This window comes from Misgurnus anguillicaudatus, chromosome 12, assembly GCF_027580225.2.
Source record: "Misgurnus anguillicaudatus chromosome 12, ASM2758022v2, whole genome shotgun sequence".
Taxonomy (NCBI): Eukaryota; Metazoa; Chordata; class Actinopteri; order Cypriniformes; family Cobitidae; genus Misgurnus; species Misgurnus anguillicaudatus.
In genome coordinates, this window is record NC_073348.2 from 31,231,722 (window position 1) to 31,248,682 (window position 16,961).

Sequence of the window (16,961 nt, forward strand, 5' to 3'; positions counted from 1 at the left end):
GAACATTTAACCAAAGAAACAGATTAATAGATTAGGTTCAAACGGGACCAAACCCCTCACGAGGATTCCAATAAATTTGGGAGGCCTTTCTTTCAGAGAAAGAAACAATGGGTATATTAAATTTCTAATTCACTTCTTCAATGCATCATCAGATCCGAAGATACAGTATTGTCAATGTATTTATACAGTACTGTGCAAAAGTCTTAGGCCACCAAGCCACCATTACATTTGTTGTTTTTGCAATGTTATAGTAATCATATATAGTAATTTCTCAGTCTCTTTAATAAAATACAACCAGAAAATACAGGAAATGTGTATATAGTATTAAAAACAGTATAAAAATGTAAACTTGTGTGTCAAGTTTTAAGGGTAAACCCGCCTTCCACTTGCGTTTACACCAACCGCATTTCAGGCGTCAAAATCGCGTCTACCGTGCCTGGTTTGCCGCTAGAACAGTTTGAATGCATTCAAATGCTTGCTTTTGACGCGCATCAGAGGCAAAATCCTCTTCTTGTGGGAGGGGCAAGTTCTATGCGGTTGTCTGTTTGCAAGGAGACTGATGTTGTTGTGCATTTATCGAGAGAGTAACCGGTTTATATTTGGTAACCTTACTATATAGGGGGAAAATAAATGGCGCGGGTCGATAAACATCACGTGACTCAAAAGTGAAATGTGTATTACAACTTACCAGGTTGCCCAATGTCCTCACTGACACTCTTCCAAGCGAGGTCCTTTTTATTCCTGTCTCTATAGAAATAAGAACTTGTGTCGTATAGCTCCAGGTGACTGTTTACGGACAATATCAAGTGTTCCTTCAGGTTGAATGAGTGACTCCGGGCGGGGCTGCCGCTACAGGAGCAAGCAGGCTCCTGATTGGTTAAAGCGGTGTGAAATTCCGCCAAAGTTCAAATTGTTCAACTCGGGTGTCAGCCGCAAATTCGCGTCATACGCAAAATGCACAAAAAGCACCATTCGCGCAAACTACGCACGAATGAGGTGGAATCGCGTCTCCTGCAACGCGCCAAACGTCTCATTCGCGCCGCGAGACCTCCAGACGCGCGTCAACGCGTCTTCACATTGACTTGACATTGGAATTACTCGCGCTTCACGCCTCTACCGCGGCTGGTGTAAACGCAGCATTAAACCTAAATAAAATTAAATCCTGATTTCTAATTTTAAAGAAATTAATCTTTTTACTTCATTCTGCTTAAAAACGCTCCAGATTTGTTTAGTGCCAAGAGAGGTCACACTAAACAACGACAATGCCTAAAGAAGACATTCAGTCCTGAATTTTTTTTTTTTGTACATATTTCCTGTATTTTCTGTTTCTATCTTAATAAAATAGATAAAAAAATAAATATGGATGGACATTAAAACTTCTAAAACAACAAGTCTGGTGGTGGTGGCATAAGACTTTTCCACAGTACTGTGTAAATGAATGAAACCCATGGTTGTGTAAATATGGACAAACCCAATTGCTGGTTTAAATTAACCTACAAGGTTTGATCCAACCATAGGTTGAAATAACCCAGCATTTGTTCAAATGTGTATATATCATTGGTTGTAAGCGTAACAGCCCCATGTCAAGTGGATTTGTCCATCCTAGTGGTCAAACGCTGGCCTTACTGTACAAAGCGTAGGTGCGCAGTCATCACAGTCTTCACAACACAAAAGCACTTCGGGACAGCCCATGCAATGTCTAGAATAACATATACATCACAACATTCACACACAAAGGCATGCACAGCAAATATGATCCCGCGCTGCCGCTATGAGTGGGGATTACAGTGATTTTGTTACCTATTGTCAAACAAAGGTTAGTCTTTTGTAAGTCAGGGAGTTTTCCATGTTTTTCTCTTTCACCTCTGGTGTCAATTACGTCATTGGCACCTGGAAAAGACGATTATAGAAAACCACACGTTGCCAAAGTATTAATTTAACACAAAGCGCGAACCTACGATCGGCAGGGCGTAAAGAGATGACGTCGCTCCCAAAGCATTGTGTGCACGGCTCATTTTTAATGTAGCAGAGGTCATAGTGGAACTGTCACGGTCACCTGACTGTTATTCTGCTCGATCCAAATTGTTCCAATTTAAATACTGATACGTTTCCAACAGTATCCGTTCCACCCAAATGCGTTTTAGGAGGATAAACATGAGACCACAGAGAACCAGCAAAGTTCGGTCTCATTAGAGCTCTTGAATGAAAACATTATGTTTTCGTAGCAATGAGACAGAGAGCAACACTTCCTGAATGCCAAGATCTTTCGAGAAGTCATTTGTTCTGTTGGGAGTCGAGATGGCGCTGACAGCTGATTGGTTCCCAAGAAGGAAGAGGGAAAAATAAACGAAACCAAACAAGCTCAGAAGACGACCATATTATATTAATAGCCTAGTAAAGTCAGATGATGGTGTAAATGCACATGTGCATAACAACTGCTTAAAGCTATCATGCAGGAACATACTAGCTTGAAATTTAAGCCATGAATGCACTGTAAATTGGGTTAAAAATGTCATGTGCCAAATGCATGAAGGTTAATGCTGATGATATCATAAACAATAAGCTTAACAACAGATGAAAAATTTGCCTTGCGTAAAATGCTGAATCGTGATCCATTGCCATAATTTTTCTGTCATGTCTGACAGATTGTTTTCTTAGTAGTTTGGCTGAGTGCACAGGGATGACCACATCACTCACGTCAAGTTCAAGTTTATCATCCCATGATGATTTCTGTAACAGACACACTATAAAACAATTCTTTGGAGTCACAGGTACTGGGTAACATAAATGAATTTGAAGATACATAAAACGTGTGAGGCCAACAATATTCCCACAAAACTTTGCCTTAACTAGTCTAACAGAACCTTATGAACAAACATTTCATCTGTTTAACAATGTGCAATGTTGATTTATGAACGGTTTGGGAGTTTCATGCACGCATCGCAGCACGGAAAAAGATGTGGTTAGTGTTATAGGGCTGCTTGCTGACTTTCTGCTTGCTATTGTTGTCGTTGTGTGGTGTTGTTAAGAGTTTATCTTTTGACGTTTGTTGATCATCAATGGTAGTGAGGTTTGTGGGTTACGGCCCATATGCACTCTAAAGAAATCCATCCATGGTTGGGTAAAATATGGACAAACCCGACCGTTAGGTTTGAATTAACCTTTCAATTGAAAATCCAGAGTTGTTTCAACACATGGTTGAGTAAAACATGGACGTTTTCTAGGTTAATTTAAACAATCGGTACAGTTTGTCCATATTTACCCAACCACGAAATGAAACAACAAGTACACTCTCAGAAAAATGTGTCAAAAGTTGTCACTGGGGTGGTACTAAAGATGCACCGATATTTCAGCCAATAATCGGTATCGGTCGCACTTTTTTTTACACTAACAGCCGATAGTCATGACTCATGTGGCCGATATATATCCTGTTAAACAAATGAGAAAAGGAAAATACAATGAATTTGAGCTCTGTGTAAATAAAATGTAAAAAAGCATCACTAGATTAATGTTCAATATTAATGGCTATTATATGAATGAATAGAAAATGTAACTTTCAGAATTTAGTTGATGATAATATAACCACCAAACTATCGCTATCGGCAGATATCAGTCTGAATAATCGGTTATCTGTAAAAAATTTTTTATCTGTGCACCTTTTCAAAAAGTAAATTTTGTATCTAAAAGGTGCATATTGGTACCTCAAAGGTACACATTGCTACCATAGAGGTACATACGTATGTGTACTAAAATGGCACATAGGACCTTTTAAAAAGTACCGTCTTGGTTAAAACATATGTATCTTTTTTCTCATGAGTATTTACACTCACCTAAAGGATTATTAGGAACACCTGTTCAATTTCTCATTAATGCAATTATCTAATCAACCAATCACATGGCAGTTGCTTCAATGCATTTAGGGGTGTGGTTCTGGTCAAGACAATCTCCTGAACTCCAAACTAAATGTCAGAATGGGAAAGAAAGGTGATTTAAGCAATTTTGAGCGTGACATGGTTGTTGGTGCCAGACGGGCCGTTCTGAGTATTTCACAATCTGCTCAGTTACTGGGATTTTCATGCACAACCATTTCTAGGATTTACAAAGGATAGTGTGAAAGGGGAAAAACATCCAGTATGCACCAGTCCTGTTGGCGAAAATGCCTTGTTGATGTTAGAGGTCAGAGGAGAATGGGCCGACTGATTCAAGCTGATAGAAGAGCAACTTTGACTGAAATAACTACTCGTTACAACCGAGGTATGCTGCAAAGCATTTGTGAAGCCACAACAAGCACAACCTTGAGGCAGATGGGCTACAACAGCAGAAGACCTCACCGGGTACCCCGCATCTCCACTACTAATAGGAAAAAGAGGCTACAATTTGCATGAGTTCACCAAAATTGGACAGTTGAAGACTGGAAAAATGTTGCCTGGTCTGATGAGTCTCGATTTCTGTTGAGACATTCAGATGTTAAAGTCAGAATTTGGCATAAACAGAATGAGAACATGGATCCATCATGCCTTGTTACCACTGTGCAGGCTGGTGGTGGTGGTGTAATGGAGTGGGGGATGTTTTTTTTGGCACACTTTAGGCCCCTTAGTGCCAATGGGGCATCGTTTAAATGCCACAGCCTACATGAGCATTGTTTCTGACCATGTCCATCCCTTTAGGACCACCATGTACCCATCCTCTGATGGCTACTTCCAGCAAGATATTGCACCATGTCACAAAGCTTGAATCATTTCAATTTAGTTTCTTGAACATGACAAAGAGTTCACTGTACTAAAATGGCCCCCACAGTCACCAGATCTCAACCCAATAGAGCATCTTTGGGATGTGGTGGAACCGGAGCTTCGTGCCCTGGATGTGCATTCCACAAATCTCCATCAACTGCAAGATGCTATTCTATCAATATGGGCCAACATTTCTAAAGAATGCTTTCAGCACCTTGCTGAATCAATGCCGCGTAGAATTAAGGCAGTTCTGAAGGCGAGGGGGGGGGCTAAAAACAGTATTAGAATGGTGTTCCTAATAATCCTTTAGGTGAGTGTACACTCTAAAAACAAACGGTGCCAAACAGCACCAAAAGTGGTTCCCTGCTCGCAATCATAGAAGAACCACCTTAAGTGCCATATAGAACCTATGTAGAACCATATTGTGCTATATAGAACCATATCTGGTGCTATGCTATATCAAACCCAGATGGTTCATCATAGGTGTTTCACAGGTGCTATAAAGCACTAAAATTGTTCCCCTATGATTACGAGCTTTTAGTGCTATTTAGCACTATTTTTTTTGAGTGTACAGTATTATTTAAAACTGTATTAAATATGTAAATATAAAACTGTATTATATAAAACTACTGTCCAACCAGCCAGTAAAAAATACCATTCTGACCACCATCAACAATCCTACATAAAATAATAATGAAATAATGAAAATATTATTAAAGTAATAAAAATTCAGCATTTGCCCCTACAAAAATTGAATTTACATTTACTGAACAAAAAAAAAAACCCTAAACAAAGTACTGAGTAACTGATGACAAATATTAAGACTGATAAAGTAATCTCAAAGATTGAAATGCAACTTTTTTATTATTTCTTAACAATTATCTTTCAGTGTGTGGTCATATAGAGGTGCCCTGAAAAGTGTTAACAGTTATTGTCCTGTTATAATCCAAATATAGTCTTTTACAATATTGTGTACCGTCTGAGTATGCAGTGTGTGATGTCTGAGGCCATCGGGGGTGCTGTACGCTTTTGTGAGGTGTTGATGATGTGGAACAGGAGCATGCACACACACACACACACGCACACACACACGTGCACAATGAACTACAGCAAATGATTAAACAAAACAAACACTCAGCAGAACACTTTCTGAGTTATGTTCCTTAATCTCTGCTGTATTATGTTTAAAACACTTGTAAGTGTAAAGCCTCAAAGCCTTCTCACACCCAGTCACTTAGGAACATTTACATTTATGCATTTGGCCGCCCCTTTCACCCGAAGTGACTATAGATGGTTTCAGCAGTAACAACATAAATAAACAGCTTTCGTGTAACTTCTGGTTCACTTTTATAGTAGTTTATTTCTGATAACAAGCAAAATAAACAAAAAGTTAAATAAAGAGTGTTCATATGGATGCAAACCACATTCATATAACTAATCTAATGACCATTGTCTTTGCCATATGGAGACAATGGGCAGATAATATTATTTTAAATCGCACAAGACACCTCTAAAATAAGTAAAAGAGTAATATAAATATTGCCGATCGCTGTTTAGACACTGCCATGGAAACAGCAAACTCGAATGAGTCACACAGATCAGAAACAGACCATGAACTTGTGTCAAGTCAGGTAAAGATATTTTGTTGGCTTTTGTTGGACATAATAAATGACATGGGCTTTGGCTGTGCTGGGCAGTTTGAGGTATCGTCATGAAATGATTTAAGTCATAATGATTTACCCCATCAGCTGTGCCAAATCAGCGACACTTTTGACAGCATAAAGAATTCAGGACAGGTTTTCTATCCGGTCAGTGCCACTAAAGCGGTTTCACCATCCCATACTACATCAGACGCATTCACACATTCCAGCAATTTTGTTAGCATAGCACCGGCGTCACCTGCCATCTCCACGACAGGGTGACGTGATTTTCTATCTAAGCCAGCTGCTGGATCAACCTTCAATCCCAGAATTCCACACACCTGCAGTGGATTAGCCCTTTAAAATGACACACGAGTACTTGAAAGAGTCTTCACTCCACAGCTCCTCTATCTCAGGAGATCACGTGAGGATCTCCTACAGATGCCATCACAGCAAAGCGCCATGACTGTAGTTGGGGACACAACAGAAATTGGGGATGTGATATCTGTCACAGAAACAGAATTGTTTCTTTCATTTTGGAATATGATGATAAAAACAAGACAGATTTTATATAGCTTAAATTAATTATATACTGTAAAACTAATTCCAAACCTTGGTCAATAGCTGTGTTTTATTTATCATTAAACACTGCTACAAGCGGTGCACCTAACGATTCTGTGCATCACTGCACAGCACCCTTAAGTAAGAAATAATTGATGACGGGCCAGTGAATTATCTAAAAAAAAGCACACCTCAAGGTGTTAATGTGGCACGATGCAATGTGCATTATTTTCAAGTAATTCACTGGTCCGTCATCAATTATTCTGCTTTTATTACGATTACCACAGACATTGCTAAGACATTGCTCTGTTGGTTATTTTAAGACTTTTGACAGGTTTGTTGTGCGTTTATCGAAAAATAATGACTACCCGTGGAACATTAAGCTACGCAACCAATCAGAATAAAGAATTCTACAGCCCTGTGGTATAACAATGTAATAGACGAGTGAAACATTCTTTTGCTGGGACCTTTTTTTCAGTGGAAGGAAGGGTTTTATTGATTTTACTTTCTGAAAGTTGCGTTGATAAATTTTTTTGCTTTACAGGAGACATTTCACAAGACTTTTTTAAGATGTCAAATAAATATTTGCTGTCCCCAGAGTACGTATGTGAAGTTTTAGCTCAAAATACCATATTATAAAATGTTAAAATTGCCACTTTATAGGTGTGAGCAAAAATGTGCCATTTTGGGTGGGTCCTTTTAATGCAAATGAGCTCATCTCTGCACTAAATGGCAGTGCTGTGCTTGGATGGTGCAGATTAAGGGGCTGTATTATTCCCTTCTGACATCACAAGGGGAGCCAAGTTTTAATGACCCATTTTTCACATGCATACAGATAATGGTTTACCAAAACTAAGTTGCTGGGTTGATCTTTTTCACATTTTCTAGGCCAATAGAAGCACTGAGGACCCAATTATAGCACTTAAACATGGAAAAAGTCAGATTTTCATGATATGTCCACTTTAATATTTGCATTGTGTGGTAACCGTTTTATAAAAGCAATACAGTGTTCAAGGCTATTGCTGTATCGTGAATAAATCACAGCTGAAGGGATTGCATTGACTCATTTCTAACAATGCCTTTCAGCCATGACTTATTCAGCCTCTCATACCTTATTGCTTACATACAACAGTTAGTTCTGCTCCTCTCTTCTGATTGGACGAAGGACTTTCAGTGAGTGCGTATATTTATTTTATACCACAGGTCTGTTGAATGCTTGATTCTGATTGGCTGAAAAATGTTTCATGGGTGTTAAATATTTTTCTGTAAACCGCATACCTAACTTGTCAAATGTCTTAAAAATAGGCATTAAAGCAATGTTTGTGGACAAAAGTGGTATAAGCAGAATAATGGATTCCGGTCCAATGAATTATTCGAAAATAATGCACACCAACAGTGTGACGGCACTGCATTACCACCTTGGGTGTGCATTATTTTCTTATAATTCAATGGCCCGTCATCAATTATTCCTTACATAGCGGCATGGATATTTTAACAGGGCTTAATTTAAAGGTGTGCACACAAGTGTTCGTGTTTCGTTTATATTTATTATATCGTTTATATAAAATTATTACTGGTTTATACATTTAAAATTAACTTGGTTTAAACAAGATTACTAGTAAAAATAACCAAGCATGTGGATTTTCTCTCCCTCCAGAAACACCTTGCCACATCCAGTTATGCCTTGTGTTGGTTTGTAAAAATAAGTTTAAAGTGCAAAGCTTACTTAGAAATAGTGCACATTCACTGTAAAACTATATATAATAATATTTAATATAATTATAATAATTATATAATAAAATTTTATAAAAGAGTGGAAAAGAAAACCTGTATGTACTTTTTTTAAACTGTGATCTTTAATAATAAAACACCCTTCATACAAAAGTATATGTACAATGTCACAGCAATTTATGGAAACAAATTTCTTGCATTCGTTTTAAATACAACATGTATCAACAGTCAAAAACGCAATACTATAAGAAAAACACAGAAAATACAACCAAGGTTTCAGCCCAAGAATTACGACAATCTCTAAAATCATTGTTCTTTTCCAGCATCACTGTGGTCCTTTTTATAAAGTGATTACTACATTCATGACGCAAGAGAATCTGACATCCGAGTACATTTGGAAAAAATGCAATTTCACTTGTAAGTGCTGAATACTTCTTGGGAAAAACACATGGTTCCTGAAAGCTCTGTGCGCAGGTGGGTTAAGTTGTATTTTTGAGTTAACGACATTGACAAGCAATGTGTGCAATGAGAAGTAGCGCCAACAAGAAAATAAACTAGAAGAACGGCCACCCTGCTCCTTTACAGCGAGTTACGGTGCACAGTATTTGGTTTTTGAGATATATGAATAACTGTACACCGTGGGAAAGTTTAACACTGATGGACCTTCACCTTTTCTTTTTTTGAGCTAAAATAAAAATTCTGGGAAAACAAACATGAAACTATTAAAAGTCTGTTCTCCGTGGCCACACTAAGCTGTTCTCCAATTGTATGACATTTTTGGTAAAGTTTTGAAACTGTCTACACTGAAAGCGACTGACGTGTCCTGGTGTGAGATGGCTAACTTAGAACAGTAAACAATTTTGTATATATTGATACAAATGCATACATAATACAGTGTGCTTAGGAACAAAACTATGTAAATTTGTAGATGATATCGGAATTTTATTGTATGGAAAACGACTCGTAGCATTCCATATGACACATATAAAATAAAATAATTTTATTTCAGGAGGACGGAAAATAAAGGCGCCTGTCAGCTTAATATAGACAGCTTTGTTGAATACGGACTACCGACTGTAAATTTTGTCACCGCCCCTTTTTGGGGGATAAAAACCAGACCTTCCATTGACCTCCACCCAAAACAGCGGAACAAAGCAACGTTCGCACACAGCCGGCAGGCGTAAACAACCCACGAAATCACTCGGATTGAACATGTTGAGTAGTTGTCTGTCCACCCTGCCTGCCATGGAGCGCAGAGGATACATTAACACATTTAGATTGGTCGGTATGGGGACATGTCCCTTTCATTCTCCCAGAGTCAAATTTGTGTAACAAAGCTATCCAGTGATTGCTGTAAATATCGCTAAGCTAGTTAGTTGTATGGCTGGACGGAAAAGTGCACTCAGTACTCTAAATATAAAGACATAATATATAAATACGAAGTAACTTTCAAATACGAAGTAAAATCATTCACTGTCTTCCCTGTTGACTCGATGAGGTACGAGTAAATGTCCGGGTAAGACACCTCTTGCCAATAGGGAGCGTTGTTGCACGGGTTTGACGCTGGGAGAATGAAAGAGACATGTTTTTACATTGACCAAATAATGTATCTTTCGCGCTCCATGGCAGGCAGGGTGGACAGATAATTGCGCAACATGTTTGATCTGAGTGATTTCTTGGGTTGTTTGCGCCTGCCGGCTGTGTACGAACGTTGCTTCGATACGCTATTTTGAATGGAAGTCAATAGAAGGTCTAGTCCGTTTTCCCCCAAAAGTGGGCGTGAACCTGTTCAGAGACATTCTATGACGTTGCACCGGTTGTGCGTATATTATGCAAATTTATTTAGTTTGGCTCCACTGTTTTAACCAATGAATTACAAACTTACTAGAACTTAAATCTCATAAAGGTCCGTTTTTCAGACTGTAAAAATAAAGCAGAGCCTGTGTGCATGTTTTTATGTTTTGAAAGCAGGACTCGGGTGTTTTGAATGTGAAAGGGTGTCATTGGTGCAGTGCAATACCTCACCCTTTCAAACACCCTGACAAGCAGACATCATTCCTGACGTACAGACTGGTATACATTAGGTTTGCTATACTCGGGTTGGCCCTTTCATGCCAGAGATCCAGCTGTAATACTGAGCGGCATTCGGGCCCACCACGCACTCATAAAGACGCCCACCATTCGTTTCATCGACAAACATTGTTTATTTCACTTTAAAGGATTATAGAAATGCTTTGAGAAGTGCAAAGTGATCAATATTCCAGATTTTTCCTACTAATATTAATAATTAATATAACAATATTAATAACAATAATATATTTCTTCATGTAATGTCTATACTTGTTGCAGTCAGGGTGAAATATTATGCAGCGACCCACTTGGGCACCTGTCACCTCCAAACCCGTTTCTCCAGGTCCACGTCCCGCATCCCAATCATTTTTCAGAGTTTTTCCGAGGCCGTCGGAAGCTAGACATGTTCTCTAGTGCATAGATGCGTCGCGAGACCTCCTCGATCCCAGCGGTGTCAAACTCTCCCAGAACCTGTTCATCGCACTCGACCGCTACTGCGTGCTCTACAGGGATACACGGGTAATCGTCCAGTCGGGCGCCTCCGCCCAGTCCCATTCCTAAACCCAGTCCCAACCCAAGCCCTGTGGCCTCAGTTCCCATTATCTCCTCAGCGTGCTCCACCGAGCAGCAAAGCTCCGCCCCACCCACAACAGCCAATGTCGTACCTCCACTGGGCACAGCTGAGCCATTTAGGGTTCCCGGGTGCTGGGGCGCTGAGATAGGGATACAGTCAGAAGGTAACTTAGCTACAGTTGCTAAGTCTGCAAGGGGTGCCTCTGCTAAAGCCTCTACCTCACCATCCCCATCTGCATCCTCAGCTACTTCCAGACTTGTGGACATCTCAGTTGAAACCTGCAAAGCGCTCACAAAATCAGATTGAGCCGTTGCTGTGGTGTAACTGGGTGGAGGTGTTATATTTTCGGAACCGGACCGCTTCTTGAGGTTCCGTTCAGGAGAGCTGGTTTGGGTCGGAAGGCCCATTTCAGATGCGGTGGAGACGCTGAGCTGAGACTTTAGGGGAACAGGGATGGATGTGGAAACATGATGCCTATCACTGGTAAAGAGAGAAAGAGAGAGGAAGACAGAATTAGAATATTGGATATGTTTGGTTTTACCTAGAAGAAATAAATAAATAATTAAATTACTGACATGAATGAACAAAAAAACTGACTCGGATATTATTTCAAATATATAGTTTGTGTTGTGCAGTACTTTTTACACATTTGGGTGATTCTGGCGAAAATAGACTTATGAGGTGTCATGAAACATTTGGATAAAAAAAGTAAATGCAAAGTAAGAGTATCAAAATAAGAAGTATACAGTTACAAACATCTCTTCACGTACTATTTTGCACATGATTTCAAATGACATCATACAAACCAATTTTGGTGTTTTTTTCACATTTAAGGGGAAAATTTTCATTACCGCAATGTGTCCATGACTGGATTTGGGTTCTTTGACATGGAAAATTTATAATTAAAAAAAGCTAAAAAATAAAAACCTTTTTTTACAGTAAAGAAATGTGGTATTTGGTGATCATTTGTAAATGTAAAGACAATAATAAGGAAAATAAATGTGTCCAAGAAAAATGTTCTCATCCTCCGCAACAATTTTTAATCATTGTTTAAGCCCTCAAGGAACTAACATTTAAAAAAAAAATTGTTGGAAGGGACATAATTGACTGTGACACTCAAGATGGCTACCAGGTAAGCAGTTCTTATTTTTTCTCTTCAGATAGAAGTTGAAATTTTGTTTGTCATAGTACCTAGACAACTTTTTAGTTCTCATTACCGAAACATGAGTTTGTAAATGCATATATTTAATGTAATGTCATGTTGCGGTAATGATAATTTTTGATAAAGATAATCTAAAAGAGGTAAATAATTCTATAGAAACTATTTTTAAATCCTCTAAAAATAATGGTTATAGTAAATTTAGACCTTAATCTTATGTGCAAAAAAATTGGCTTCAAGGGCTTTTTAAAAAAATCTGATGCTGGACACCTTCTAAGTCTGAATTTCGTGAGAATCACCCTTTTTTTGAAACCCTGTGTACATTGTATGCATAGGTCACGCATGCAGGAAAATGTAGTCTGTAGCCCAGGAGACGCATTGCATTTTGTCGCAATGCCATGCGTTGAACGTCTGTGTACATGTACAAGTCAAATAAACGATACTTTGGCAAGCCTGTGCATTTGAACGTGTGCGTAAGTCTGCATAGATGTAAAAACAGATTACACTCCGGGATTTAGTGTGCTGTTAGACTGTCAGCACGGTCTTGGCGGCTGTGTCTCTAAATGTTTTTTACTTAAAAAAACCATCATAGTCTTTCAGGCGGAGCTTGTGCATCAAATTCAACATTAGTTCTTGGACTACAAAACACAAAAATGCATTTTAACATAACATTAAGTCAGCCTAATTACACAGGGCCTTCCGAAGACCAGGTTGACAATGAACATACAACCGTGCCCCTCTTAGTTAAAATAAAGATTAGCTTTAAAATGTAAAAATATTTATATAGTGCTTTTTATAGTGTGAATATATATATATTTTTTAAAAAACTGTTAAAAAGCACTACAAACATTTTAGCACAAAAACAATAGAGACATAAAAATAAACTGTAGGCAAATAAGACTTACAGAGATACAGTGGAGACAGTGGAAAAACACTTAATAATAAATAAGCTTTAAAACGTTAAAAACGTTCAGATGTTGACTCGCTTGGAGTAGAGACAGGAACTAAACTGTGAAGTGTGAAGATGCTGCTGTCAGTTCAGGCTTTCTGGTGCTGATGGATCATCTCATAATTCATTTACACACATTGAGAGTCTGGGAGATCCTAGCATGAACCTCTGATCCTGAACCTCAGGCACGCAATCGTATAAATACAGTCACACCTTGCTAAAACACACACAGCTGCTTGGCAACATACATCTTCTGAAATATGACATGGAAAAAGTAAAGCAATTGTGTAGGATTTGTCATACTTGAAAAACTTTCACGGTAGTTTCCAAACGAGCTGCAATGTTATATAAAAGTATCATCGAGCACAACAATGATCTTAGTACCGTTTTGGAAGAGAGAAGCAATGTGAGGTATCATTTAAAGGTCACCTAACATGAGAAATTCACTTTTATATGCATTTCACATACTTATACCACGAGTCTGTTGAATGCTGCATTCTGATTGGCTGAGAAATGTTCTATGGGTGTTGATTATTTTTCTGTAAACCGCACACCTAACTTTTCAAATGTCTTAAAAATAGGCACCAGAGCAATGTTTGTGGTAACCGTGGTATAAGCGGAATAATTGACTCCGGTCCTCCGAACTATTTGAAAACAATGCACACCTGCGGCATTACCACCTTGGTGTGCACTATTTTCTTACAATTCAATGGCCCGTCGTCAATTATTCCTTACTTAATTGTGTGACGTCTGTGTGAAGATAAAAATCTGCCCTCTCCTTTTTTTTATCCAAGTAAAACCTCAACAAGCTGTTTTCTGCACAAACTGCAGGGTTCTCACACCTTAGTTAACTTCAAATTCAAGGACCTTTCAAGGACTTTCCAGGTCCAATACCCTCAAATTCAAGGACTAAATGTGGGGACACATTTCAAGTGAGAGCAAGATTACATCGTGTTACCTTTTAAGATACATTGTTACAGTTCCCTTTCGAGGGAACATGCGCTGCGTCACTGCGGTCTAGATAAAAGTGTAGAATTTTTATATCATCCTACAATAAACAGGGAATAATATGGATATTTTCTTGCATAACATAGATTCAAGCACTTTCAATGACCTGTATCTATGCATGTATATTTTTAAAAACTTCCCAGGGCCTTGAATTCCCCCCCCCAGAGATTCACAAACTTTCAAGGAATTCAAGGACCCGTGGGAACCCTGAAACTGATGTCACTTTGCACAGGCTCCGCCCACAACCGTCCAAAGAACTCAGTTAGGTCAGAATATTTATTTAAAATCTTCTTTACATGATTCATTACTGCACGTTTATTATGAACAACAAAGTAAGGTGATTGTCTTGAAAAAAAAAAATGGTGTAGATAACAGTAAATGGGAAGGGAAGCAGCAGCTCATTTGCATTTAAAGAGACACACACAAAAACAGCACTTTTTCCTAAACACCCAAACAAAAAGGGGCCTTTTCAACATGATATAATAAATTACCAATAGGGTATTTGGACCCGAAACGTCACCGGGACATTCCCGGGACACCTTGTATTACATTATTTTGAAATATTGCCATATTATGTGACCTTTAATGTACAAAATCAATTTTATTTCAAAAGATACTGAGAATTTTTTCTAGTTCTGCCTCACGATCAGTCGCGACCAATTGTTTGCAGAATAAAATTTTTTGTTTACATAATATATATGGGTGTACTGTGTATAATAATTATGTATATATAAATACACACACATACATGTATAATTTTGAGAAAAAATATATTTATATAATAAACACTTATATTTATATATAATATAAATTATATATATATATATAAACATGTATATACACATGCAAATGTTTCTTAATTATATACATAATGTGTGTTTGTGTGTATATTAATACTATAATTATTATACACAGTACACCCACATATATTATGTAAACAAAAACTTTTATTCTGCAAACGATTAGTCGCGACTAATCGTGAGGCAGCACTACATTTTTCACACTGTGATAAGTGACAACATTTGCCAAAATAAGCAGTATACAATACTGTAACCCACAATGCAATGCGTGCCACCCGACTCTCTATTTTACTGTGATTTTATTACATTTCTCAGGTGAACAGCCGTGGACGTGGTGGAAAGATACTGTGTTTTCGTTTCTGTGGGTGGCTGAACTGCCTATACTGCTTTATAGCAAATTACAAGTTGTCAGATGACTTTCCAAACCAAAAATAAACAAAGAAACATGTTCCTAAATTCCTCATCAGTTCCCTGAAAACAAACATGGTTCACCAATAATACCGTGGCATGTATTTCTGATTTTCCAAACGATCTCAAATGATGTTTTGACCGCTTGGCTTGGTTTACGTCCAGTTCTTAGATGTAAAAGAAATGAAATGTCACTGTGAACAAATCCATAGCTTTTCATAACAGCAGTCAGGCATCAGACATGTATCTGTAAAGTATTAAAGTGCTTTTCAGAAAGAAACGTGTCAGTTGTGTTCTACTAAACACAACCTCTGATTGGGGAAAAAATCTATAACTTGGAACCTGCTATCTCTTAAACCCTAAAGTATAAATTCATTAAAAAAATATATAAATTTCTTATCTGCCCTTTATTTCTCAACTGCTTATTAAAGGGTATATGTATGTCAAATTGAGTAAAATGCATTCAAAATACCCTTTCAATGAATGTCACTCTTTTACATCATACGTCAAGCTGTCCGAACTGTCAATCTGTGCTGAATAGCAGCATGTTGTCAACTCTTTCTAAAGAGATTATATCATTCTGCATTACTTTTTTAGTACCGGTTCACTGCACAGGCCTAACAGAAACGTATGCCCATGTTATGTAGATATGTAAAACATATGGGCTCCATCCGGCCAAGTGTTTAGACGTCAAAGCCCTAAGCAGGACAAAATAAAGCATTTTTTGTTTGGAACAGCAGGCTATTTGTTACCATGTGCTTTCCCTTCTAAATGAGTTCCACTAAACATGTGTCAAACCGCAACCCTTAATCAAGAGCACAGGGCCGACGTGTACAGTGGATGATGTGGGGTTCACAAGCAAATGCGTGTATAATGAAGCAAGAAAGGGGTGCCAGACAGACCTCCTAGAACCGAATTTTTCATTTTCTATGTTGGAGTTAAAGCTGGTAAGGTCAATTAGGCTTTCCCAAAAAGATGAGAGCGGACCGCTGGCAGAGCACGAGAACGTATCTCGAGGCTTCCTGTACTAGGTGGCGGTCTGGGAGTGAACAGAGACGTGTAACAGCAGCAGAGGTGAGTTTTCCTGCGAAACAGACTTCGGATGGAAAAACGAATCCAAACCACCCCGGAGGCTTTTGGGAAACCACAAATTCTCCACAGTTGGGCGAGAAGTGAAAATAAATGCAGGGTGACGATAAATAAAAAAGGGTCGTTTAAACAATGTTGGTTTAAGTTTATCTCCTCTACAGACAAACATACCTAACTGCATCCCGCTAATAAGGTCCCTTAATAGTAAACAAACAAAAACATGTAATTAAATTGATGCAGAT

The 16,961-nt window shown here is 38.3% G+C and overlaps 1 protein-coding gene across 1 annotated transcript in view; it reads right to left on the minus strand.

Annotated features, from left to right (window-relative positions):
* Positions 1 to 10,846: 10,846 nt before the first annotated feature.
* Positions 10,847 to 16,961, minus strand: part of uvrag (UV radiation resistance associated gene) — a 124,854-nt gene continuing 118,739 nt past the window's right edge. The window contains exon 15 of the mRNA XM_055208209.2: positions 10,847 to 11,786. Within this exon, the coding sequence (XP_055064184.1) occupies positions 11,096 to 11,786 (691 nt within the window). The 3' untranslated portion in view covers positions 10,847 to 11,095. The remainder of the gene's footprint in view (positions 11,787 to 16,961) is intronic.